At 41.4% G+C, this 26796-nt stretch overlaps 1 protein-coding gene across 1 annotated transcript; it reads left to right on the top strand.

Moving 5' to 3' along the window:
• Positions 1-233: 233 nt before the first annotated feature.
• Positions 234-26796, top strand: ISL1 (ISL LIM homeobox 1; the record flags this gene model as incomplete). The annotated part of the gene is made up of 6 exons (XM_081317800.1): positions 234-261; positions 1448-1637; positions 6376-6635; positions 12396-12682; positions 18218-18385; positions 26680-26796. 6 exons carry the CDS (start codon positions 234-236, stop codon positions 26794-26796), a joined length of 1050 nt encoding a protein of 349 aa, XP_081173926.1.

The raw sequence follows: 26796 nt of genomic DNA on the forward strand, positions 1-26796 counted from the left end.
GGGAGCCCGGCTATCCCGCCTTCTTGAGGCCGATTCCCAGCGCGACAGCAGAGCCAGCAGCATCCCTGCCGTCCTTTGACAGCATCTTCTTTTTTTCCCCTCCCCTCCCCCCTCCCCCAAACGGGGCAAAAAGCAGCCGCCGGGTTATTTTATTTTACTTTTTTTTTCATCTTGGGAAAGTTCCTGTGCAGCCGTGCACCATTTCACTGTGGACACTATACCCTTGGGTAGAGATGGGCGATATGGGCGACCCACCGAAAAGTAAGAAAGCGACGGTTCTGAGTTCTTCAATCGGTTATTAGCCGGTCCTCGCGATTATTAAGGCGACGTAGGAGCAGTGAATAGTTGGAAGTAGGAAGACAGGGTGGCCCCCGGTGCGTGTTGCGATCCGTTTCGCCTTGGGGCACGGATGCTGGAGGGCTCCGCAGCGCTTCTCCTTCAAGGGAAAAGCCGCCGCTTAAAAAGTCGGCGGTACAAACGAGGGAGCGTGAAAACCGGAGTGGGGCAGCGGGGGAGATGCCTCATTTTTACGTACTGAAAATCTGTTCTGCTGAAGATCGGTGGAAACCATCTTTCCCTCCGATACGAGAGGAATCTGGTGTCCTGCCTGGGGGGAGGAGGGGGGAAGGAAGCGAAAGGGTCCCGTGCAGAGGCCCGTCAGAGTCTCGGCAATGACTTTGAGCAAGTTGCGGCGCTGCTACCAATCTTTCGGATGTCCAGGAGTGCCACCCTAAACCCGAAGGATCCAATTTGCTCTCCAACAATAGATTTCTCTCACTAACCACATTTGATTCCCGGCTGCGCTCCGCCCCAGCTGGGGCAGACAGTTAGCTTCCCGCGCCGGCTGAATCCAAATTCTGGCAAAAGGGGGAGAAATTGGGGGGCGAGTGAAAACCACAAATCAAAGCCCTCAGGCTGGGTTGGTTGGCCCGTTCTGCTCCCTAGATATGTAAGCATGTTGCCCGTGCTTAATTTTTCTGACCCACTGCTCGCCCCCACCCCCACGACTCAAAATTACCTCCGAGCGTTGTTTTTTTTGATTGCTCGAAAAGCGTGGAAAACGAGCACACTTGTCCGACCCCCCCCCGCCCTCTCTGTAAATTTCCTTTAACTTTGCGCTCTGCCTTCTCCTTCAGCCAGTGAAGCCTTTGATGGAGCCACCACACACACAACCTCATCCCGATTGCTGTCCTAAAACGCCGCGCGCTCTCTTGCACCCACTCCCTTCCCCTTCCTCTCATTCTCTATTTTTTCCCCTCCCATCTCCCCCCTCCCTTGCCCGAAAATGCAACGCGACATCAACCGCCGCGACAAGCAGCGCCTTTTTCCAAAGAGCAGCGAACCAAGCTCAGGCGGCGGGGTTGACGGGGACTAATAAAACGCGTTTATCTCAGTAGGAATGCGAACGCTTCGTCAATTATGTCTCTTCTCCTCCTTTGCCTTTCAGAAAAACGGCTGATTTCCTTGTGCGTCGGTTGCGGCAATCAAATCCACGACCAGTATATTCTGCGGGTTTCCCCGGATTTGGAATGGCACGCGGCGTGTTTGAAGTGCGCGGAATGTAACCAGTATTTGGACGAGACTTGTACGTGCTTTGTAAGGGATGGGAAGACCTACTGCAAGCGAGACTATATCAGGTACGGAGCCTCTCTTTCTTGCGTTGTCTCCCCTCCCCCTCCGCACCGTGCAGGGAGTTATGGCGACTGTAGATCCGGGGAAAGAGTGGAGGACGTCAGTGCTGGTTCGCTTCCAACCGAACAGCCGAGATTCTTCTGGTTCTTACAGGCGAACCTTTCTCGAGCTCCATTTTACCCCTTCAGAAGCCTGTATTGAGAAAGGTACACGCAGGCTCCTGAAACACACACACACAGAGACAACACACAACACACACACACAACACACACACGAAGTTTAAGACATAAGCATATCCCGTAGTTAGAAGGGGGGGAGAAACATAGTAAACGGCGAGGGCCGAGGAAAATAAAGAGATGCAGACAAGAGAATCGCAGAGTGATGGCTTTCCCCCTTTTATATATATATGCATATATTTCAGGGTGGTGTTTTTTTAATCTGTATGAGGTGGAGGCAAGTTGCATAAAAATATTTTCCCCTTCCTTTTTTTAAAAAAAAATAAGCTCTCCACATACAGGCCGGTTTGGAAGTAAGCGACTCCATTCTCCTGAGTAAATATCTTCAGGGTTTAGGGGAATCAGTCAGAGGCTAGTTGAAGGCCGCCTCTTTCTGAATTCTTGTCTCTCTGTGTGTACATTTACTTCCTGGGTAATTGAGGAAGGACTCGCGGCCAGCTGCTTTGCCACAGTCAGGATTATTAACTTCTTGGCTTTAAAGGTAGGCAGGTGGGAAATAAATGTATTAATCCCACCTCACACCCTCAAAAGAAAAAAAAAATAGATAAGCCTCCTAGATAGAAGAAGCCGAACAAAAGTGTCCTAGAACTGTCTTAAGTCGGGCGCGATTATTATTATTTTTTAAAAAAATGTTCCATGGCCACTAAATTGGCTGGGAAGGAAATGTATGAACCTCTTTCGAGGGCAATCAGAAGACATCTACTGACACTCCGGTTCTCTGGTCTGAAAGCTTCATTCGAAAGAAGACCCAAAGCATCAAATAGCTTAAGAACCCGGGTTTGGGGGAGGGGGTGTGTGTGCGTGTCTCCCGGCTCCTCTTTTTCGACTGTTCTGCTGAGGATTAGTTTGAGGCTTGTGTCATATTTACAGGGGCAGCTGCAATTTGTTGCCATTCAGAGGGATCCAGCCCTCTTTCCTGAAATAAGCGCCCCTCCCCTGAACTCTAGCTAATTAAGTGTATAATTGAAATGAGGTGGGAGGAAGTGGGGGTGGGAGGTTTCTCCTGCGCGGTAACCGGGGGTGGGTGGGTGGGTGGGGGGGAAAGAGATTTTCTATTTTTCAGGAAAGTGCATTAGGAAAAGAAAATAACAACCACTCGCCTTGATGCCCATTCTAGCAGGCCCCTTGCTCTTTTAGAAAATAAACCAAGAATGTGGTTGCGATTTGTAAGGTTTCCCCCCATACAAAGTAGTCCTAACTCATCGGCGAAGGGAAAGGTGGAGGACAGCTATAAAATAGTAGCAGTGATAATTAATGGTAGCACTGGCATTTAAATAAAGTCCCGCTCTGTGATCGAAAAAAGCAAATTGCTTCGAAGGGGGAGGGAGAGGAGGAGAGCAAAACCCACACAAAGACTTTGTTTGCAGGACACCCCCCCCTTAGGTAGGTCTACTCAGGAGCCAATCTTTTCAGTACCCTTTACTCTCAGGTAAGGCGTGTGGGTAGGATTACAGGCCTTAATCTTTTTAAATATTAACCCTTTGGGAGCTCTAGGACCGCCTCTCCTTTCTTATCTTATTTGCCTTGATGAATTGGACAGAGGAGATCAAATTGCCCCTCAGCTGTTAGCGAACAATCGCTACATTTAGATAATGGAAGCAGCTTCCTTCCTACTCTGAAAATCTGGGAGCTGATTATTTTTTTTAATAAATAAATAAATAAATAAATAAATAAATAAATAAATAAATAAATAAATAAATAAATAAATCCTGCTGTTCTGGCCACCGCTGACCTGACAGCTAAACCGACAAATATTTAAGAGACAAAGGAAATGAGCCTTTATTTCTCATTTTCATCGATATATTTTTTTTTCGGCGATCGAGGGGCGGGGGGAGGGGGAACGAGGAGACGCGAAGCTACTGTGTACCCTTAGTAGGTTTGATCTTCGCGGAGGGGGCAAAGGTTTGCGACTTGAGGCGGGCTTGCGCCGAGGACACAATCCAGACGGAGTGGGCGCTGCTTAAGGTTCCCTAAGCAGGAACGGCAGGAGGTGGCGGCGGCGGTGTTTTAAACGACGCTCAGTCTTGACGTGGGCGTATTTTTTTTCGGGAGCAACTTTCCATGGATCGGAACCTTCTCTCGGGTTCCTTTTGGATTCCCCTTCTCTCTCCCTCCCCCCTTCCCTTCCCTTCCCCTCCCCCCCCCAAAAAAAACTCGGTTTACGACTTGGATCGCAATTCTGAAATGCGAAGACTTGAGGTCGGCGACGAGAATTCCCCCAATATTCCCCCTCAGAAGGGCCGCTAGAGAACGAGCTCCAGATTCCTCAGCTTCTCTGCCTGCCCTGGTTCCTGAAGGACGGCTAACCCCAGAGCTTCGGACGGCCTTCTTCTGGAAGGCGGCGTCTGCTTAATGCATTTTCAGAATCTAGGGCTTTCTGAACCGGGGGAATTTTTTTTAAAAAAAAAACGGGGCTGGGCAACGGGAACAAATAATTTACGGTATCTCCCAGCTATCCATTTGTCTGTCCCCCTCGCCAACATTATAGCAGGTTGACTCGGAAGTAAAGGCCACTGGCGCCTTTCGGTAGGATTGTCCCAGTCCCTCTGCTTAACACTGCTGCATTTAATTCGGCCTCTCTCTCTCTTGTAAATCTCGATTTGAAAGCAAATCCCGTATCTTTCCAGCTAACGCCAAACGTTATTTCGAAAGGGCTTATTACTCAAGTGTAAGTCAAGTTCAAGGGGTTAGATTGAAGCATATTTGCTTGAAAAGGCTGATTCGTGGACCTGGAGGGTCTTGCCGGCTCCCAAGAAACGTTTTCCAACGGGTGGGGGTGGGCTTTTCCCATCTTTGGTCTTTCCAGTAGTTCCTTCCTGGCCCAGGGCCCAAAAAGAGTCCTATCCCTTCTTTCTTCACTTAAGAAAAAAAAAAACAGCCGGTAGTTTGGGCCTTTGTAATTATTATTATTATCCATTCTTTTTCTCCCTCGGGTTTATTTTTAAGAAGAGAGGTTTCACAGTGATAAGATAAGGAACGGCTGCTACGTAGAGTCTAACCGCGTCCCTACAAGAGAAATTATCCTCACTGGCGAGCAAGGGAGCGAAGCGAGAGGATGATAGAACGAGCAGAGAAGGTTGTCCATCCGCCTTTTCATGCTCCCCTTAACCACATCGCTCGCTTGAGCGGTGCTCCAGAAGTTTCTGGCATGTCCCTGCTCTTGAAGCGTTTCGGATCTATTTTGGAGGGAAGCTTGAAAGATTCGGCGTATGGTTTTTTTCTTTCTTTCTTTCTTTCGAAAGGATAGCTTACATTCCGAGGTAGAGCAGGCTGAGCTAAATCAAAACGATTCGTTGCCCTTACAGATATTCGGGAGTGTAAAAATAATTTTTTTTAAAAAAAAAATCGCGGATTTGCTAGCGGCCCCCACTCTCTCCTAGAAAGAACCGAATTAGCTGGGCGTCCTTCAATTCGTGTAAGCAAACCTCAGCCTTGACGAAAAGGTAGGCCTCGCCACTCGCTTTTGCTAATCCAGAACCAGGAAGCCAGAGAGACTAAGTGCCCCACCGGCCACCATCTACAAATTAATAAACGAATTTCACGATTTTTCTCGAGCAACAAAACCAAACACGCTTGAAAAGTTTCAACCGTAGCGCTTCTTACTAACAGCCATCTTCAAGCCTGTGTTTAGCCCTTTGAGTCTTACTTTCCAAAACAAAACCCCAGCTACCGCGAATGGCTGCCTCCAAAATCTCCATTCCTTGGCCCATTCTATAAGAGGAATGTTTCTCCTTTGGGATTTTAGAGCCCCTGAGATTTTGGAGCATGCAAAGGCATATGGTTTCTATGCATCCTTATAAGAGAGGGTAAATTAGGAGCTCAGCGGAGCTTTGCTTTGAAGTGGCCCAGGTCTGAAGCAGCGTGTTTGTGTGTTTTTAAAGGATGAGGTGGGGTTTTGTTTTTGTTTTTTAAAATAGGACTTTACACTTTAATCTCCCTCGTTTTAATCGGTCCAGAGTTAACCGTGGGTGATTCCCTTCCTTGCCATTCTCAGAGGCGCAGCTACACTTCAGAAGGTCGCTTTAGCACTTTCGCGGAAAAATCCTAAATTCTACCCGGGAATCTGTACGGCAGTTCTCCACTGTTGGCGAAAGAGACACTCACAAAAATAAATTAAAACCAGAATATTTTTTTTTAAAAAAAATAAAAAATAAAAAAAATGCACCCCTCCCCCAAAGTTCCTTTCCTTCTCGCCGGGCAGGCAGTGCATCGGCGGCCTCGATTCTTTCTTCAAGATGCGAAAACAGCAGCTCCAAATCTGGACTGGGGTCCTCCCTCCATTTAAACGGGTGAGAGAGCCAGCTGGATTGGTTCCATAGAAAAAGGTTGCTTGGGCTGGCACCTGAAAACGCGGGGTCTGGCGGATCGGGTCGGAAAAAGACTTGAATCGAACAGGGGTCTGAAATGATTTTTTTCCCCTCTCTATTTTTTCTCCTCCTCCTCCTCCTCCTTGTTCCCTTCCCCTCCTCTTTTTCTCACCTCTCTCCCCGTTGGGGTCCGGACTCAGGTTATACGGCATCAAATGCGCCAAATGCAACATTGGTTTCAGCAAGAACGACTTCGTGATGCGCGCCCGCTCCAAAGTCTACCATATTGAGTGTTTTCGCTGCGTGGCCTGCAGCCGCCAGCTTATTCCAGGGGACGAGTTTGCGCTTCGAGAGGACGGCCTCTTTTGCCGGGCGGACCACGACGTGGTGGAAAGAGCCAGTCTCGGCGCCGGGGACCCCCTCAGCCCCTTGCACCCCGCCAGGCCGCTCCAGATGGCAGGTACTCTTAGGCTTTTCTGGGAGGAGCTGGGTTGGTGTTGTGCTCCTTTGTACCTACTGTCTTGCCAGGTCCAGTCTAACCCTTAACTGCCCGGTTCTGTGCAGCATTTAGCCTCTTACAGAAAAAGGAGTTTTCTGCAGGAGCTCCAAAGGATGGACCCCAAGGAAGGGCGGAATCCTGTGGTTGGGGCTGTAAAGCAGCGGCTTTCTTCACAGTACAAAGCAGCCTTGGGACTCCTTAAAAACGAACGCATTTCATTGGGTCATGAGCTTCCATTATTCACCGTCTTGATTTATCAAGTGTGAAATTAGAAGTATGGAATTAGAGGTGGAAAGAAACAAAAGTGAGAATTCCACCCCCCACCCCCACCCCCCAAGAAGGGACAAGCTACAGGTCTGGCCCTGAAGAGCCAACTCCATTGCCCACTGAGCTTTAACTTCATAACAAATAAATAAGATGAAGCTATTTCTAAGTAGTTATAATTATAGTAGAGGTATGTTAATGGGCATGAAAAGACATACACTAAAGGGCATGAAAGTCTGCTTAGTTTGGGCTAGATATGTGCCTAAGAAAGATGCATTTGAAGAATGGTAGAGAGAAATATTGCTAAGCACGTTGATTTGTGCTTAGATTGTAAGCCGCCCTGAGTCTTCGGAGAAGGGTGAGATATAAATGGGATTAAAAAAAAAAAAAGCTCTGCATGACTGTTGGATTCTCTTCCTTTCAAGTCAGTGAGACGGACAACAGAGTTCTTGAATTTTTATATATATAAAAATTGGGTGGAATTCAAAATTAAGCAAAAAAAAGTAAGTGTTGACTTCTGGTGTAGTCTCTGCAGTTTTCTCAGCAAGATTTTTGGATTGTTACCCTGGCCTTCCTCTTAGGACTGAGAGAGAGTGATTGGTCCAAGATCACCCACCTGGCTTTGTGCCTAAGGTGGGACTGGAACTTACAGGCTCCTGGCTCCTAGCCCAGCAGCTTAACCATTACACCAAATAGTTTTCTCCACATTAAATCCTCCTATAGAGAGTAAAAAGGTTCTTTCCAAATCAGTTTCTTCCCTCTGTATGAAACCTCTTGGAAGCCAATGAAAATTGGTGGCAAAATCCAAAACCACAGTTAAACAGCTACCATTGCTATATTCAGATAACAAGCCTCAATCAAACGAATGGTCCTTAAGTTAAAAGTCTGCTTTCCATGAAATACTGAGCCACAAGCTTACCAAGTTCACCTTACTCCTGCCTAATATACTAAATTCATTAGACTGGACAACCATTGTCCAATAACCATACTCTTATTTTTTTTAATCTGAACTTCCCAGAAGCCCTTCCCAAGGCCTGAGTTGGCACGGAATTTGGTGTGAGGATTTTGGTGAAACCAGTAACACAATTCTAGATGTGTTTATGGAGAAAGGATAGGACAAGAAGGAACCTTGTGGTCTCTTCCAAAATTAACACGTTTATTGCTGCATGAGCTTTTGTAGATCACTTCATCATGAAGTTAAGTTCAGTAGGATTTATTCCCAGGAAGAGTAAATGCAGAATCGCCATCTAATTTGTTTTATCCCTAAGATTAGGCACTCTGCCTGACAAACCCAAACATTTGCAAATACATTTTGAACTATAATATATTTGCATTCACATTATTTTGCACAACTGAGGCCTGTTCAGGTTTGCTTAGAAAAGTTCCAATGTTTTGAAAGAATTTTATTTTAACGTTTATTTTAAATGTTGACATAAGTTTAGAAAGAAGTTCCAGAACCATCAGTGGTTCTTGTGCTTTTGGATAACAAGTGCAGATACCGGCACTGAAGTCAGTATCTGCACCTGCTGAAGTTAATGCATAAATCCAACTTATTCAGTATGTTTGCAAACCCTTTTCTGTGACAGTCACAGTGTAATTCTTCACTTGTTCACTCAAAATTAGGTTTTTACTAAATATCCATGGGATTTATTTCCACATGAATCAAATGGCAGCCTTAACTCCCCTGAATTCAGTAGACCAGGGGTAGACAACCTCAGCTCTTTTATGACTCTTGGACTTCAACTCCCAGAATTCCTGAGTCAGCTATGATGACTCAGGAATTCTGGGAGTTCAAGTCCATGAGTCATAAAAGAGCTGAGGTTGCCAACCCCTGCAGTAGACCTTCCTTATGAGAAAATACAGCTGGGATCACATCCCTCCAGTGAGTGTACTTAGGATCCAGAGATGAAACATTGTTTATATAAAGTTAACCTGTGAACCTGAGGACATTCAGGAGAAGCGTTTGAATTGGTATAGTTTGCTTGTCAGAGACGAGGATTCAATCCATCTCCCGTTGAAGTCAATACAAAACTTTAGTTGGCTGATATGGATCAAAAGTCCACTATAGTCCAAAGGTAAATAATGTGTTATCTTTGGTAGCTTATCAACTGATTATTAAGCTACTAGGCATATTGTAAATGGATAAACAGAAATACTCTGTGTGTGCTTTCTCTCTCTGTGTGTATCTTGTGCTGCCAGGTATATGGTGTAGGTTAATCAAATACTAATTGCAGATAAAAGTAGGGAAATCAGAGTCCACTGTTGGTCTTATTAAAGAAAATTATATTGGTCTCTGTCGGAGTACTGTACAATTTCCTTAGATGTCTATTCAAACATTAATTTCAGTGAGGTCAATAGGGCTTCCTAGAATAGCTGCCTAAAAAGAATTATATATTTTTTGAACAAATCTATTTCAGCATCCCCCAATGGGAGGATAGGGAGAGATTGAGTGAATAGAGAGGGAATGTGCTCCCAGTGGGATGCTGCCAATATGTCAACCACCCACTGATCTCTTCCAAGGATGTTTCTTTTGAATGAAGCATCGGGATGAGGAAGGCTGCTACAAACAGGGAAACTCCTAATACAGGGAAAACTCTTCCAGCAGTAATTACAACTGTCAACAAGCTAAGCTTTGGAACTGCTTTCCAGAAGACCCTGTTGCCTCTTTCCAAAGCTTTCTGTGATTTGGGTAGGAATTTTAGCTGAAGGTTTTAGAGTCAGTTTAAGAATTGGCATTATTTTGCTTTACTTCTCTTCCTCTTCTGCCTGATTCCCACCCCCACTCAAATTTTGAGAAAAACTTCCCAGCCCCTTTGCTGTCAGCCCTTTCTCCACTTCAGATTATTTATTTATAGGAGGCATTTTCCCCATCCTTCAGAGTAAATAAAACCTCTGAACCAACCTTTTCCCCAGTCTGTTGGAAATGGAGGGTGGCTTTGCTGCATGGCAAAATAATAATATAAATAATAATAATAATAATAATAATAATAATAATAATAATAATAATAATAATAATAATAATAATAATAATAATAATAATAAAAATAAAATGCAGAGGGCCCTAGATTTTTTGGGGGAGGGGAATTACCATAGTAGGTAAAGAAGGTGGTTCCAATTTTAAGGCCTGTTGTTTTCCTTTCACATGGCCATGACTAAGCTAGGACATGACAACAGTGTGATGTAATGTATTCTCAGGCAGACTCCTTAAATATGAAAATAGCAAGAAGGCTTACCCCTTTATAGGCCTACTTGGAAGTAATCCCATTGATTGTAGCACAATTTCCTTCCCAAACAAATGTGCATAAAAACCACAGAGTCAAGTAAGCTCCACATTTGGACTACTTTCTTTGTTTCTATACCAGACAGACTGCTTTGATGAATAGACAAATCTGAGAAAAGAGGTGGGTATTTGAAAGAAGAACCCTCACATAGACCAGATCTAAACCTATGATAGTTTATTTGACATCAAGTTGTTTACTGGTAGGTATGGTTGTTTTTAATCTATTTGTAGTCTCTTTAAAGTTGGAAGCAAAAAATATTTCAAGGAAAAGTTGATTGGAAGAGGTATTTTATACCTTTCTATTTTATACCATTTTCTGCCAAGTGAAAAGAATATAAGACTAGAACTTTTCTTCCTTGCAGGATGCTTTACTGACTAGTTGACCAGAGAGAAGCTATTTCTGAGTAAATGGTTGCACAGAAATGCAACTTACGTTCCAATGAATAAGATTGTTTTCAAATGTATTTATCTGCATTCAGTTAGAAATAAGAAACCAGGATGTTCATGAAGGTCATATACTCACTGCAATCTTAAGAAGGATGTCAGTTGAAAATATTATCTTTTAAAAAATTAATTAAACCCTACAGGGCTTTTTGGTTTGACTGGTTGGGTTGGTGAAATAGCTTTTCAGAAAGAACTGCTAAATGAACAGATTTTTTCTTAAACCTTTCTTTCTAGCAAGGGACAAAGATTGGCATTTTAAAAAAATCTCACTTTCAATAGATATTTCTGTGTATAATCAAGGTGCATAACTGGGTGTGGAAGAGCCATCTTAACATGGAATCTTATAACAAAGCAGCTGGATCATTGTCTTGATATTCCTCTGGTTGCATTCCACAGACTAATTCCTTGTTTACTGATTTAACCCAATTACTGAAGGCTGCAAAACATACTGAACCATAACAGAATCAGTCTATCTGGCTTCACACAATGCATTGAAGCATAATCTAGCAATCCACAATTAAACAGAGGGAGGTTGTGTGAACTCAGCCTTGGCCTACATTGTACCCGGGAAGGACAAATGTTTTGAGCGTTAGGAGTAAGATAGATGTGGTAGCAGTTTTTCCCTTCCTTGGGGTTTTTCGAAACCCATCAGTCACAGATAATAAATAAAGGAAGCTTCCAGCAATTGTCTTTCAGATTCCCACAACTCTCTAAACACTTGGCAGAAATCCACATGTTTCTCCCTGCCCCCTCCACAGATGATTTGGTGTGGGGTGATGGTGGTGGTGGCGGCTGGGGCTGAGCTAATATGCCAGAATTTTACTTTGACGAGATGTCTACTAAATGGACTATGAGCTCACTAAGAAAAATGCATGTAATTGGGAAACATTCCTTCCCAAGAAATTGAAAACTGTGCTTGTAAATAGGGGTATCCACAGAAACTGGGTAAAAAAATAAATAAATCAAAATGGTAGTTGTGTGTCTGTCATCTTGACTTTTTTTACCATATCTCTGCTTGTCAACACTCTAGGTACTAGAGGCTTCCAGGCTAAGCAGGGTTGGCTCCTTAGGCTTGAGAGGCAGCCTGGCTATTTTGTGAGCAGCAGGGCAAAGGGAGTTGCTTCGGAATGGCCAGCTGGATTCATTCTGAGAATGTGTGTGTGTGTGTGAGGGGGGGGGGTTGTTGGTTAAGCAGGTAAAGCTTCAAACTAAGCTGTAGTTTAGTTTAGTTAGTATAGTTTAGGATAGGGCAGGGGTGGGCAACCTTGGCTCTTTTATGACTCATGGACTTCAACTCCCAGCTATGCTGGCTCAGGAATTCTGGGAGTTGAAGTCCATGAGTCATAAAAGAGCCGAGGTTGCCTACCAATGGGATAGGGTTTCCCAACCCTGGCAACTTTAAGACCTGCGGACTTCAACTCCCAGAATTCCCCAGCCAGCCAGCCTTTAAGTCTGCACGTCTTAAAGTTACCAGTGTTGGGAAAGTCTGGTTTAGGAGCTGAAGGTGAACGAGTGTTTCAAGGAGGAGCGAAGCCTTGGGGGGAAATTTCCTCCTTCGCTCCTTCCATTACTGAAGGCAGGCGCTTAGACTATCCCCTCAAGGCAGGATCCAGTCGTTCCGCTGGACTGGGCAGAAGATGTCCCCCAAACTGCAGGGTTGCTCTTTGTGCATTTGTCTTCTGGTCTTTCCTAGCCACTGACCAGGCGCCTCTCCTTCCCTCCCTCCCTTACAGCAGAACCTATCTCCGCCAGGCAGCCGGCTCTCCGGCCTCACGTCCATAAGCAGCCGGAAAAGACTACCCGCGTCCGGACCGTCCTCAACGAAAAGCAGCTCCACACTTTGAGGACCTGCTATGCCGCCAATCCCCGGCCCGACGCCCTCATGAAGGAGCAGCTGGTGGAAATGACGGGGCTCAGCCCCAGAGTGATCCGGGTCTGGTTTCAAAATAAGCGTTGCAAGGACAAAAAACGGAGCATCATGATGAAGCAGCTGCAGCAGCAGCAGCCCAACGACAAGACGGTAAGCGGTCACGGCTCCTTCTCCTCCCGGCCTCTAGGGGGCAGCCGTCTTCAAGCGAGGCGTGCGTTTTCAGGCGGAGCTGAGGGCTGGGTTCAGGGTGTCGTGAGAACCCATCCCTTCTGTAGTTCACCGCCTCGAGTTTGTACCCAGCTCTCTTGAATTAAAAGGGTTGTGCATTCCGGTCGAGAGGATGTATTCCTGCAACACACTGAACCACAAATGACCACCTCCAAATTTTAGCTTAGCCTGGTGGAGAAACCTGCCTGTGTGGTTAACTGTAATGTGGATAGCTACAGTTCATTGAGTTGTGATAAGCAATTGATTACTGTAAGGTTGATGTAACTGAAATAGATATGTAGGTGAACACAGCCATACACTAAGCTCACCTATCTTCTGTTCAGTTATAAGATGGCTTGTTCAGTTTTGACTTAGTCTATAGTTTGGTATGGCTTTAGGTGTAACCTGTTGTATGTGTGGCTTCAACCATGACTAAACCATGGCCTAGGGCAGTGTTTCTCAACCTTGACAACTCTTAAGATGTGTGGACTTCAACTCTCAGAATTCTCCAGCCAGTCAAGTCCACACAATTTAAGAAATGTCAAGATTCAGAAACACTGCCTTAGGATGATTTGTAAATAAGGTCTTAGTTTCCCTCCTCACCCCTTTTTATTTTTGCATGAAAGCCCCTTGAGATTTAGGGGCGGATATTGTGAGCGTGTGTGCGTTATGTTGCTCCAATGGGTGTTTTGTTTTGCTGGAAACATTCTGAGTGCCAATTAATTATGCTCTCAATCCAGTTAAATGGGGGGGCAGTGTGGAGAGGAAGGGAGGGAGGGAGGGAGGGAGAGAAAAGAAAATTTCTTTCCTTGAAGGCAGACCTGTGCTTTTTATAATAGCTCCAGTAGCGAGGAGGCTGGTTGAATCCATAGGAAGAGGGCCTTTTTCTGAGGAAAAAGAAGAGTAATTTTGAAAATGGGGTTTGTTTTGATGATAGGAGACCTGGGTTTAACTCTGTTTTAGGCTCATTATTAGAGCTGCCCTGATTTGCACTGGGCAGAGCAGAATGCAACAAAACAAGTTAGAAAAGAGATTGAGATAACTAAAGAAGAGGTGTAATTCTATCAATATCCAGTGCTAGCCATCACGTGAATGTTATAGTTGAAACCAAAGAGGTTTAAACATATCCCTAGAAATAATATTAATTTGGAGGGAAAATAATTTCAGTGATTATCAGTATCAGTGGGTGTTATTCTCTTCAGATAGAGGTACCTTTGTGAAGAGTTTTTACTCATTCCCAGGATATAAAAGGAGTTGACATATTGTTTTCTAACTCTTGTATATTTTCCTACTTTTCCCTTTGCTTTTCTTTTAGAAAGAATTGATTCAGGAAACCTTAATTTGGGAACATTAGATCCGTAGTTAGGCCCATTTCATTCAGTAGAACTAAATCTTGCTGAATGCTCACTCTGAAGCAGATCCCAGTAGATTTGAGGGGGTGTACCCTAAATTATGCCCTACCCACATTGGGGATTTATATATCCTTGTTGGAACCAGGTGGAGCCAAAATAAAGCCCAAAATTGTAATCCTGAATCACATTGGCACAGGGAAGACCCCTTTTTCAGAGGGGGTGGTATTTATTAAAGGAAAAGTCATGGACCTGAGCCTGTAGTTGCAGTATTTACTGCAGTAAATACTGCAGTAGTTGCAGTATTTAAGTGAATATTGTGAAAGACTATTTTTGAATCAAATGAGAAAAATAGACTACTTTCCCCAGACCCACTTCCACCTTCCCTTTTACATGTTCATGAAGAAACCCTAATTGTTGCTCACCTTAGTTCTCAAATGTGGGAAGCAGTATAATTTGTTTTAAAGGCTGAAAGCCCTGGTTAAATGGAACACCAAGAGTGGCGTTTTATTTATTTATTTATTTATTTATTTAATTGGATTTATATACCGCCCTTTCCCGCAGGACTCAGGGCGGTTTACAGGGTATTTAAAACAGGAAATACAAAAGTTAAAAACAATTAAAAATAATTACAACAGTCCCTGAAAAAGTAAAAAAACACCAATTAAAATTAAAATTAAAATTCTCAGCCTGGGCCAGAGAGCTCGAAGAGCCAGGTCTTCAGTTTTATCAGAATGTCATAATCCTACAGTTTAAAGGAATATAAATTGCTCTGAATTTGGAAGGTATTTGGGATGCAAGTCCTTTAAAATACCTACAGGATTTTGGTCTCCCCACCCAAACAGAAACAACACATAAAAAGAAGCCTTGAATTCTGACAAAGCAGAGAGGATGACTTTTCACTGGCATAGCCTTGACTTAAATTAAATAAATGAAATAAAGGGAGCCAGTTTGGTCTAATGGTTAAAGCACCAGGCTAGAAAGGAAGAAACCAAGTTGAATTCAAATTTTGCTTTAGCCATGAAAGCCAGCTAGGGACCTTGAGCCAGTCACTCTCTCTCAGCTCAACTTGCCTCACTGGAGGAAGATTTGTTGGTTATTATGTTTGCTGCCTTGAATTATTAATAATTATTAATAAATAATGGTAAATTAATTGAAATAAAATTAATAATTATTAATAAAGGTAGTAAAGGTAGTTTTTTATATAAATAAAAAACAAACATCAAAGATAATTGAGCAGCCCAATGTGCTGACGTAGTGTTGCAGCATAAGGAATCAAGCACTGCTTAAGTCCAGATTGGTATGGACTGCTTTGCAGTGGTGCAATTGGCAGTTCCTAGATTTAGAATTTAATTATTGGAGCTGCAGACTCCACTGGAATTGTACTGCCTCCTTAGAGTCTCCTGTTTCCAAACATAATCTGGCAGTTTTGATGACCCTCTGGCGGCTTCTTTTGAATGAAGAATTCTGCCCCTAACTCAAGGCCTGTTGTGGTCCATCTGTATCCAACTGTTTCTTCACACAGCCAGGGAAGGAACAAAAATGTCAGTTTGATCAAATGAATTATTTATCTTAAAAATAATAAAGGCAGCAGATAAATAAAAACATCAGTCTCTGTCCCTCTTGTGGTGGCCTTAAGAAGAATGTCATTTATTTGTATCTTCAAAATGCTTAGGAATGAAGACTAAGCTAAAGCTATCCTGTGGGCTTAATCCAGAATCAATGTGTGTGTGTGAGAGAGAATCATGGTGATTCCAAGCACGTTCAGACTTAAATTTCATAATCTTTATTTTAAGAACAAGGGTGACCAACCTTGGCAACTTTAAGACTTGTGGACTTCAACTCTCCTGGCTGGCTGGGGAATTCTGGGAGTTGAAGTCCACAAGTCTTAAAGTTGCCAAGGTTGGACACCACTGTTTTAGAGTAAACCTTGAAGTCCTTTCCTACTGTTGTGATTCAGGGTCAGCCTGTGGGTTCAGCATTTGGGTCGGACGACTCAGAGGAGGAGGAGTGGGGTGTTGGAGAGGTTGCTGAGGGGGTTGGAGAGCTTGCTGATGAGAGCCCTCAGCCAGGCCCCTCCTACCTGGTCACGACGCAGACCCAGCTGTGTGAGCCTGACAGCGTGGATGAAGATGACCCACAGCTGGCCCTGTTCAAGGATGCCCGACGCAGGAGGCAGTCAATCAGGAGTAAACAGAGGAAGGCAATGGGGCACCTCGGAAGGAGGCAGAGAGAAGCCACGCCCTGAACTGTATAAAAGGGGAATGTGTGGGAGGGCTGGTTTGCTGAAGGCAACCATTTAAATAGTTCCTGTTTCATGGTTCATGTTTGCTCTCTTTGCTCTGTTTATGTTTTTATGTTAATAAATTTGGCAGGCTTAGTTCCAGCCTCTTGCCTTCTTGTAAAAGGGGTTGTCCCTGCCTTATCTGCAGGGCCGGTAGCAGGCTGGTACAGAACACCTACTCTTTTGCACTTTCTCTCCCTCTCCAATCCCCAAGCTGATAAGAAAGCTTTGCGTGTGTCTTATTTGCCTTTTACTCCCACCTTATTTATAGATCCAGTTTAATCATTCACGTCACAAGTTGAGATTTTACGCATATGTTGGGGAGTGGCGGTAGCTGAATAAGAGTTCCTGCATGATTCCAAAATTTTAATCTTTACAGCTTTGGGTTTTTTTGTTTTTTGTTTACTTTATATATGAATGTAACCAAGCGCTAATATGCCTTGACAGCACACATCCAGATGATCATAAGATGGGAGCGAAGAGTTAGAGAACCTCTGCCTCTGTTTCCATATGAATGTTTGGAGGCCAGAACTGGTAGCTCTAATGTAACTCCCAATAATGAAACCAAGTTTCCTGGTGAAGAAGAGTATTAAGACACATTTACTCAAAAGGAAGTCTCAAATAAGTGAACAAGTCAATACTGTGGTATAGCTAGCCGATGCTTCCTTCTGATTAAATTACTAAATAGAGACAGCAGAAACTGGAGTGGGATGGAAAGAGGGTGTCAAAGAAAATAGGAGTATGTATGGGTAAGAAGTAGTGTGTGTTTGAGTAGTACAGATGGAGGATTCAGGATAGCTCAGCTTTGGTTTCCTCCCTCCCTCCCTTTGCCTTCCCTCCACCAACCTCAAAGAAAAAAAATGGAAGCTGAAAGAAAAGCAACAAACAAGGATCTTCAGAATCTGGAGACACGTTCTGTTCCCGCTGAATCTTACTGCCCATTGAAGGCATGGTGGTTGTAGCCTTCTTTACTAATAATTTCCTCAAAAGTAAGCCTCACTAAGGATACTGGGACTTACTCTCAGGTAAAAGTGAATCCTAGAATGTGATTTCAACAGCTCTCATTTCTGGGTTCAAAATCAGGAGGAATCTTTTAGTTCCTTTTCCAGTGAGTTTTATTAAATTGTATATGCTTTTGTGATTATGCCTTTAATAAAATCACTTACTTGGAAAAGCTGCTACCAGACTCCTGATTATTATTTTTTTTGCTGTCATTTGACTATCATAGCTCTCTCATTATAATGTCTAAGTGTATTATTATTATGTTTTAATGAAAGGATCCTGCTCCAATAATGTATATTTTAAGTTGGGAACTGGGTTTGGATTCTCTGAAAATATAGACAAGGATTTCTCCCTACCTTTCTGGAACTGGAAAAACCATCTTAAACTCAGTGATGACATTTTTTTCCCCCAATAGACTCATTGTCCTATAGATCTCTGAGAACAATAGCTTTGTCTGGATTGGCTGACAGATGGGGATGCCACATGTTTGGAGAACACTGGGGATATATAGAATGGCAACATAGATTGCAGAACTAGAGAGACACCCTTCTGTTACTAAATGCAACTGAAAATTTACGTGAAATGGGAATTTTGCTGATGTGCAAGCCTCTTTGGGGTTGTTTCAGGTTAGAAATGGGTCTGTCTCTAAATAGTGTACTACTATCATTAAGCGGATAAACTATGAAGCCCTCTTGTTCCAGGTGCTATGGAAGTCAGAGGAACTTAGAAGATTGGTGGAGGATGTGCATTAAAGCCAAGCACAGCTGATAGCTTTTTTGATGTGCCAGGCATCTATGGTCTCTTTAGTATGGTTGCTCATTGCCTGTGCTGCCTTGTTTGCAGAACATCCAGGGGATGACAGGCACTCCCATGGTGGCAGCCAGTCCAGAGAGACACGACGGCGGCTTGCAAGCAAACCCAGTGGAGGTGCAGAGTTACCAGCCGCCCTGGAAAGTCCTCAGCGATTTCGCCTTGCAGAGTGACATAGATCAACCAGCTTTTCAGCAACTCGTAAGTGTCAATTCCCTGCAGTCATGAATGGCCCACTGTGTATACAAAAACGAGTCCTGGTGCTCATTCCTTTGAAACATTTTGGTATCCTTGTTTAACCCTCTCCCACCCTCCTCGCTGCCACATCTTCAAGGCCTGGATACCAATTCCCCTGTGATTCCCCTCTTCTATAGCAAAAAACGGGCACTTTACTATCTTCATCTCCATATTCTACCTTTACTAACCTGACTGGATTCATTCCTGCTGCTGCTAGGCATCCTGGGAGATGGAGTCCAATTCACGTGGAAGGGTACCCAGGTGGGGAAGGTTGCTCAGTGTGAAGGGCATGGAGACATACATAGAGTAGGATGCATCCAGTTAGGAGTGTCTTATTTGCCACTTGACACTATATCACGCCAAACATGCCAAAGCAAAGAAGCCTAGGATATGGTTGTGCTATTGAAAGAATAGACTTTGTGTTTGGTTACTGTTGGTTACTGATACTTGGGTCATGGCCATTGCCTCTTTTTAAAAAAATTAATTGAGAGAGAAGGCAGTTTCCATAAATTTTGAAAAATATCCTTGCAAGTGAATTTTCAGAAATGATAGATAGCAGACAGCATCACAGAATAAGCTTTTCCCCTTCATTTTCTTCCATGCATGCACTGCTCCTCCAACACTGCAAGAAGCTGGTCTCTCTTAAGATAAAGCCTGTTACAATTCTAACAAAATATGCTCCTTGTTTCCTTTCCAGATTAGAATGTATTTATGTTTATAAGTGATAGGCTCTTTGGGTGGCTTGAAGGAAAGCCTAATCTCCCTAGATGAAGATTTGATCAATTATCTAATTGATCAATAGGGCTGAGCCGCTAAAGGGCATTTGGCAATAGCTGTTGTTATTCTGAAAAATCGCCATATTTTTTCTAACATTAAACTACTTCATAAGACCAAGAGACCATCTTGGATGTGATTAGAATATTTTTACTTTATTCATGTCTTTGGTATTTAAGAAACCTAGCTTTGTACTGCCTTATAGCCTTTTCTCATCTTATAATTTAATAAATTGTTATTTATTAACATAATGCTTTCACGTACAACTTCCCATTAAAAACAGCAAAATCCACTCTCCCACTCAAACCCCATTTTTACCAATCTTTCCAGTCTGGTGCTCCTGTATGACTATAAGATATATTTCCAGAAGTCAGCTCCATTATAAATTGAAAATCCTGGAAATTCCATTCTATACTGTACATCGAGAGGGGCCGAGGGTGGGCTGGGAGGATGGACGGGCCAAGTATGTTCAGCACAGGTGATACAGGAATACCTCTCCCATCCCCCACAGGTCTTTATGACCAAGAATTGAACCTGCATTTCCTATAACCAACTCCAACAAAGTACGCCTGGTAGATGCTCCGACCTGTCAATGTTTTTGCCTGAGATCTTAAAACTGCTTAAGATTGTGGGCATTTGTATGGACATTGCGGAATTGTTGCCAAGTTATTTTTGAACCCACCAAGTGAGTACACTGATGAAATACAATGTTAATAATGGAATTTAGGTTGATACAGTCTAGGCTGTGTGTGTAGTGTATAGCTTAAATCTTAAATATAAATATAAATTGTGAGATTTATATATATATATATATATATATATATATATATATATATATATATATATATATATATATGTGTGTGTGTGTGTATATGTATGTATGTATGCGTGTGTGTGTATATATATGTATGTATGCGTGTGTGTGTGTATATATATATATATATATATATATATATATATATATATATATATATATATATATATATATATATATATATATAATGTGTGTGTGTCACTTTTTTTTTGAGGGTAGCAATGTTATTATTTTTTTTAAAAAAATCCCCACAGGTGTTCATTGCTATATTTTTTTATACAACTTAATCCCTTTTATTTATCCCAAATAGTCATGTGGATTACTTTCTATGTATTGTCATATTAGCCTGCATAAAATTTTGCTCAAATGCACAGGTTTTTTCAATTGTATATATTATGTTAATATTAACATAATATTAATGGACCAGTTTTGACTAAAAAGCAAACAGGAATGTATCAGTGTTCTATTCTTGGCTCCCTTTCCTATGCTTAATCTCTTGATAGCTCATATGGGACCATATTGTCTGCAATACTTATGTCTAAGTGATTTAAGGACAGAAATTTAGCCATAATTCAGTTTCTTCACCTAGGTGTGTTAAAACCAGATCTTAAACATAAGAAGATATGTTTTAGATAAAGGTTTTTTAAATGACTGAAATTCATAATAGGAATGGTAGGACATCTGAGTATGGATTGGTGAAGTGTTACCAAATTCAAAGAAAACATCAACTTTTTTGTTCTAGAAATGGACCTGCAAGCTTCTTTTAATGATATAGCAAATGGTTTGTTTCAATAATAATAAAAATAATTTTATTAAGAATTATTGCAACGTAATTTATACTGCAACCCTGCCAAATCTTGATGTGAAAAGACCTATTTAACTTTGACAAACCAACTTCCAAAGAAATGCGCTGAGAGAAATCTGAATGTACTTTTTTAAAAAAGGAAAATGTAAAGGCAGCATAAAGGGGACCCCTACAAATGAAAAAGTATAAAATACATTCCAAAAAAGCCCATATTAGTTACCTACCATCTGGAATAGACTTCCAACCCCCTTTACTAGGAGGAAAGTTTTAGTTTTTCTATTTTATTTCCAAGACTGTACTTAGATGGAATTTTATTGGCATTTCAATGCTTCTTTTAAAGATACAAGAAAATGATAGTATTTTATGGGAGGAAATGGGATTCAAAACACAGTGGAGGATTTCATGGTAAAGTACAATGTGAAAAAATATATCACTATGACAAAAATAGGGAAAAAGTCTTGAGTGGGAGAAAAATCCATAGGGAATGATTCATAATGAGAATCCGGCTCAGGAACGTTGTGTTTTTATGTAATTTGTTGAAAGTGGGTTTAACTAGGGTGGTTTCCAAACTTGGCAAGTTTAAGATGTGTGGACTTCAACTCCCAGAATTCACCATCCAACATGCTGGCTAGAGAATTCTGGGAGTTGCAATCTACACATGTTAAAGTTGTTCAGGTTGAGAAACACTGTTCTAACCTTTTGGTATTGCCGATATTGAGCCCAAGGAAGAGACATCTTGACATTCATATTGATATTGTACTAGGCAAAAGCAGCTTTTTGATGCATCAATATAAGTGTGATTCCAGAATCCCTTGTGATGCCACAGAAGTTTCTGTGATATGTTTTTCAGGAAATGAATCTTTTGGAGTTTGCCACCTAAGTGATGGTTTCTAATCTGAATGGTTCATGATGGAATTCACTCACAGTAGCTCCAGTTACAATGAGAAAACAAGGCCTTGGCATCTTTGGCTACATAGTCTATGAGGACTTTTGATTTGATACAGTACAGTTTTCCCCTTCCAAAAAGACTCCTGATTTTCTATTTCATACCTAGGACATTTAGAATTTCTATCTGTGATGCTTTAAGGGATACTGTAATGTTATGTACTGTAGATAGTGGAGCTCTATTATAAATGTCCACATCTTGCTACAACTTCCTTGGTGATCCAGGTTTTCAGATCAGGAAAATCTTTGTGGGATGAGTTTCTTCATAATGTTTTTATTTCAGATTTAATTGATGTTTGGGAAGCCAGGGAGGCTGCAGACAATCAGAGAAAAGTTTGTCAAATGAAAGACAAGGCATTCACACATGACATTAGATTCTTCTGTCATCTCATAACTAAACAAAATGTTAAATTTAGCACTCCACCAATCAGAATTGTACTAATATTTTTGTGTCCCTTTGGGAGAATAAGGGAGCAACAATTCTTTTTCATCAAATTGAAGAAGACAATAATTTTTAACACAGCGTTGTTATAAAAAAAACACTACTCCTTATCTTTATGTTCCAGGGAGTCTATGGTGGATCTAGGTCAGTGGTCTATGAAGAATTAAATGCCATAATGTTCAACAGAACATGTGCTCTGTAAGATTGTAATACACCACATGTCTTGGAGTCATGTGACCACCTTTTGTGAACTTCTGATAGGCAAGTCAATGGGGAAACCAGTTTCATTTAACAACCACGTTACTAACTTACCAACTGCAGTGATTCACTTAACAACTGTGGTAAGAGAAGTCATAAAATGAACTCACTTAACAAATGTTTCCCTGAGCAACAGAAATTTTGGGTTCAGTTTTGGCCCTAAGTTGAGAAACACCTATACAGGGTTTCAATGCTTGTTAAATTTTAATTTAAAATCCCAGCACATTTTACTTGGTAATATATTTACCTTGATATTGGAAGGAATAACTTTCATTAAGTTAAAAAAAAATACACATCGCAGATGGTTGATTCTGGTTTTAGTGATCCAGACGGATCCTGAGAATCATTGGCTAACTTTCCAAAATTGTACAGGACTCCATAAATGGGATCAGTGTCCCTTCATAAAGGATGGCTCTATATACAGAAATGAGCGTCTTTTCATACAGGTTAATTCTAGTAGTGCAGTTTTTAAATCTTGCTACTTTAAAAAGAGATAATTTTCTGATGATTCTTTTCCAGGGGAAAAGTAATGGGAAAAATCTATACACACATACACACACACCGTAACATAACCCTAATAGTTCTAGGACAGGGGTCTTCAAACTTGGCCCTTTTATGACTTGCGGACTTCAATTCCCAGAATTCCTCAGCCAGCATGCCTGGCTGAGGAATTCTGGGAGTTGAAGTCCACAAGTCATATAAGGGCCAAGTTTGAAGACCCCTGTTCTAGGAAAAGGGTTAGTACACTTCTGGATGAGAATTTTTTTCCTCACAGCTAGTATTTGAGATGTCTTGTGCATACTATATTTCCCTTGTGCATACTATACTTTACTTGTGTAAACCTCTTGCCTTTCATTGTGCAATAATCTCTCCAATGTAATGCAGCTCCCCTGGTTGGTTAAACATCAGTTAAATATTGAAGAAGATTAAATTGGGCTTTTTCCAGATGGGAAGTAGAAGGGAAGAGGGTAACAGGAAGAAACCAGAGTAAGAAAGAGTTCTATAACAAAGACAAAATAGGAGCAGTTTGCTTGCAAGCATAAAGTTGCTCAAAACACCACCAATTTAAATTTTAGAGTAGCTTGAAATGAGATAGAAAATAAGACTGCAAAAGGTAAAGCTCTTTTTCAGCAGAAGAAAATTTTCAGGAAATTATAGCATGGCATTACTCTGAATGTTGCTCTCAGTAATCTTAGCATGAATTTTGTCTTTTAAAATACTGCCTTATTCCATATTTGTTGACCTGCAGATATCTAAACATAACATGTAGACTGATATATATATAAAAAGCCTTGACAAAAAGCCTTGACAAATTCTTTATATATATATAAATTGCTATTGCCATATACTGAACACTACCCATTGTTTTGTACTTGATTGCAAATATAGAACATCTATAAAATGTTTTTTATTCATTTCATGTGCTGTGATTTTTGGGTGAGATGAGAGGAAATAACTGACTGGCCTCTAGGGGAATTGCATTAATTTCAGAACTGATTCCCAAACTCATTTAAAGTAAATTATTCAATAATATTCATTTAATAGTGTTTACTTCCCACTTGAATTGAAGCCTTAGGATTTAGTGCAACTTGTTAATTTATCAATCAATGGTATTTGTAGAGTGTGTACAATTGGAGAAAGACTTATGGTATATAGATTGCCAGCCCAGCTATTTTATCTTGGAGGTACAGTAATAAAAATAGACATATGCAAAACTGCCTTATATGTATGTATAGATAGAAAATGAGAAAGAGAGAAATTTTAAATAGGCAGCTTTAAAATTTGTGAGTAATGGTTTGGCAGTTGGTTATTTTTTTATTATTATGTTCATAATTCAGTCCTTAGTGGCAAAACTCCCACTAAGGGTAGAATAATTTCACCCTTGGCTAGAATTTTAATTTATTATATTGGGATCCCATCATACATCTGGGAGCTCAAAGTGGCACACATGAGAAGACGTGTCTCCTTTTTGATCCTAAAAGAACAGACCTGGGGCCAAGAATGAGCAGCAGCTCCAGAAGGACAAAGTGTGTTCCATGGGGGTATGTCTTCCTCATGCAAACACAACACCTTTGTCGTAACCCTGTCATGGTGGTTGTCATATTCCTATTCTCTGCCAAACTCATGGGAAATGTGAGATGGTAAGGTGACTTAAAGGTTGGTATGACCTTTGGTTTAGATATCCAAATCTCTCCTGGGTCTGGTGGAATTAAAACATAAGTGTGGATTAAAATTATTTAATATGTATAATTTCAATTGCCCATTAGCATATATGGATATTTATTAGAGGAGCACTGCTTTGCAAGTGGCTTTATGGAGAATTTTTTTCACAGACCCGGATATATGATGAATTCCATCATTAGTGTTATTCCACATTCATCTGCTTTGTGGGATCTTGGCAGGAGACTTATTTTAAAGCATGCTACTTGCAGATTTGTAAAAGAGCGGGACCCAGCCTGAGACCAATGGACATAGCATAAATCTGCAGAATTGATCCAAAATACTTGGTGCCTGAGGGTGAGCCCATACCTTTTCCTGTCATATTCAGATTCTTTGTGCACCCTAGGCAGAAAACCTCTTCCTGGTTCTGTCAGTAATAGTCTCCAAGCATTTTCTGTCATTTTCGGATGCTTCCAGATTAGCTGCCTGTGGAAGGCCTCTTTGTCCACATCCCCTGAATTGCTCTAATATAGAAACATTCCAAATTTTCTCCACTTGCTTCATCTGGAACCATATCTTCAAGTGAATAGTTCCCCACCCCCACCCCACCCCTACTGGTATCAGTATATTGTTAGTGCAATACAAACCAGCACTGTTTCATCAGAATTCACTACATTTAACAAGGCTGACTCAACGTAAAAATTCACAGGGCTGTAGCCTGTCTTTAGAGTAGAGGTCCCAAAGCTCTTCAGTTCGTGAACCCTTTCCCAAAGTTTCAAATTCTTCATCGGGTTCCAACATTTATTATATGAAAATTATATAATGCGTTTAATAAATTCAATACATTGTACTTTAATAGTACTGTGAATAACATAAACCACTGTCTCTTGGCTAGTCCCATCAACCCTTGGGTGTCAGTACTGACCACTTTGGAGCATTCTGTTTTGGAGTCATTCTGTTTTGGAGCCTTGGTGGAGCAGTGGGCTAATGCCTCCTTAAGTAACACCAGCTGCCTGCAATTAGTGCAGGTTCGCATCCCACCAGGCTCAAGGTTGACTCAGCCTTCCATCCTTCCGAGGTAGGTAAAATGAGGACCCAGATTGTTGGGGGCAATTAAGCTGACTTTGTAATAATGCCGCTTGGGGTGTGTGTGTGAAAGCCCTAATAAGCAGGCATATACATAGAATGAAGGCTACTGCTAAGCTTGTAAGCCGCCCTGAGTCTTTGGAGAAGGGCGGGATATAAATGGGATTAAAATAAAATAAAATAAAATATTCTTTTCATCACTTGCTGCTGCTTCTGCTGCTGAGAGCAATACTAAAACTGACCTGCTGATTACTATCTCTGACTGCTCAATATTCAGTAGAATCCACAGTTGTTTGGAAACTATTACATATCAAATTCAGTGGCTTTTACTATATGGGAATTGCTTAATATTACATTTCCATTTTTCTTTATTCTACTTGTAATTGCTGATTTTACTTTATGTTCTCAGTGACCCAATTTTCCATTTGGAATACGTTCACAAACCCACTGGCATAGTTCATGATTAACTCAGGCTAACTTTGTGGAATGGAAAGCAATAAGTAAATAAATAAGTAAAAGTTAATTTATGTAAATAAATACATAAATAAATAAAATGACTTTAGTTCAGAGATCCCTTCTTTTTCCTATTCTTACACTGTTATTTTGGCTGGGGAGAAAAACGTAGCAGCTCATGTAAAAAGAAGCAGAACACAAAGCAAAAGAGATTTGCATAGGATGAGAAGGTTAGCATTTTAAATGATATTTTGTGGTAATATTTATGTAATGTGGATGTCTCTAAGTAAGAATTTGCCTCGAAGAAACATAACCAATGATGTTTTGAAAGTCAGAGAAACAAAGACGTTGGATTTGATCTAAGCTTTCTTGCACTTGTCATAGATCCATGACATCTTTGGAAGCTAGTAATAACTGAAGTCCCATTAATCTCCAGTACAACTAAATCTGGATCAAACCCCTTTCCTTTTCTTCGTTGTAAACTTTCTTTCTTTCTCTCTCTCTTTAAACATGTTTGGCAGGTTAATTTTTCAGAAGGAGGCCCAGGTTCCAATTCCACCGGAAGTGAGGTAGCATCTATGTCCTCCCAACTCCCGGATACACCTAACAGCATGGTAGCCAGTCCAATTGAGGCATGA

This window comes from Vipera berus, assembly GCF_964194415.1.
Source record: "Vipera berus genome assembly, chromosome: 2".
Lineage (NCBI taxonomy): Eukaryota > Metazoa > Chordata > Lepidosauria > Squamata > Viperidae > Vipera > Vipera berus.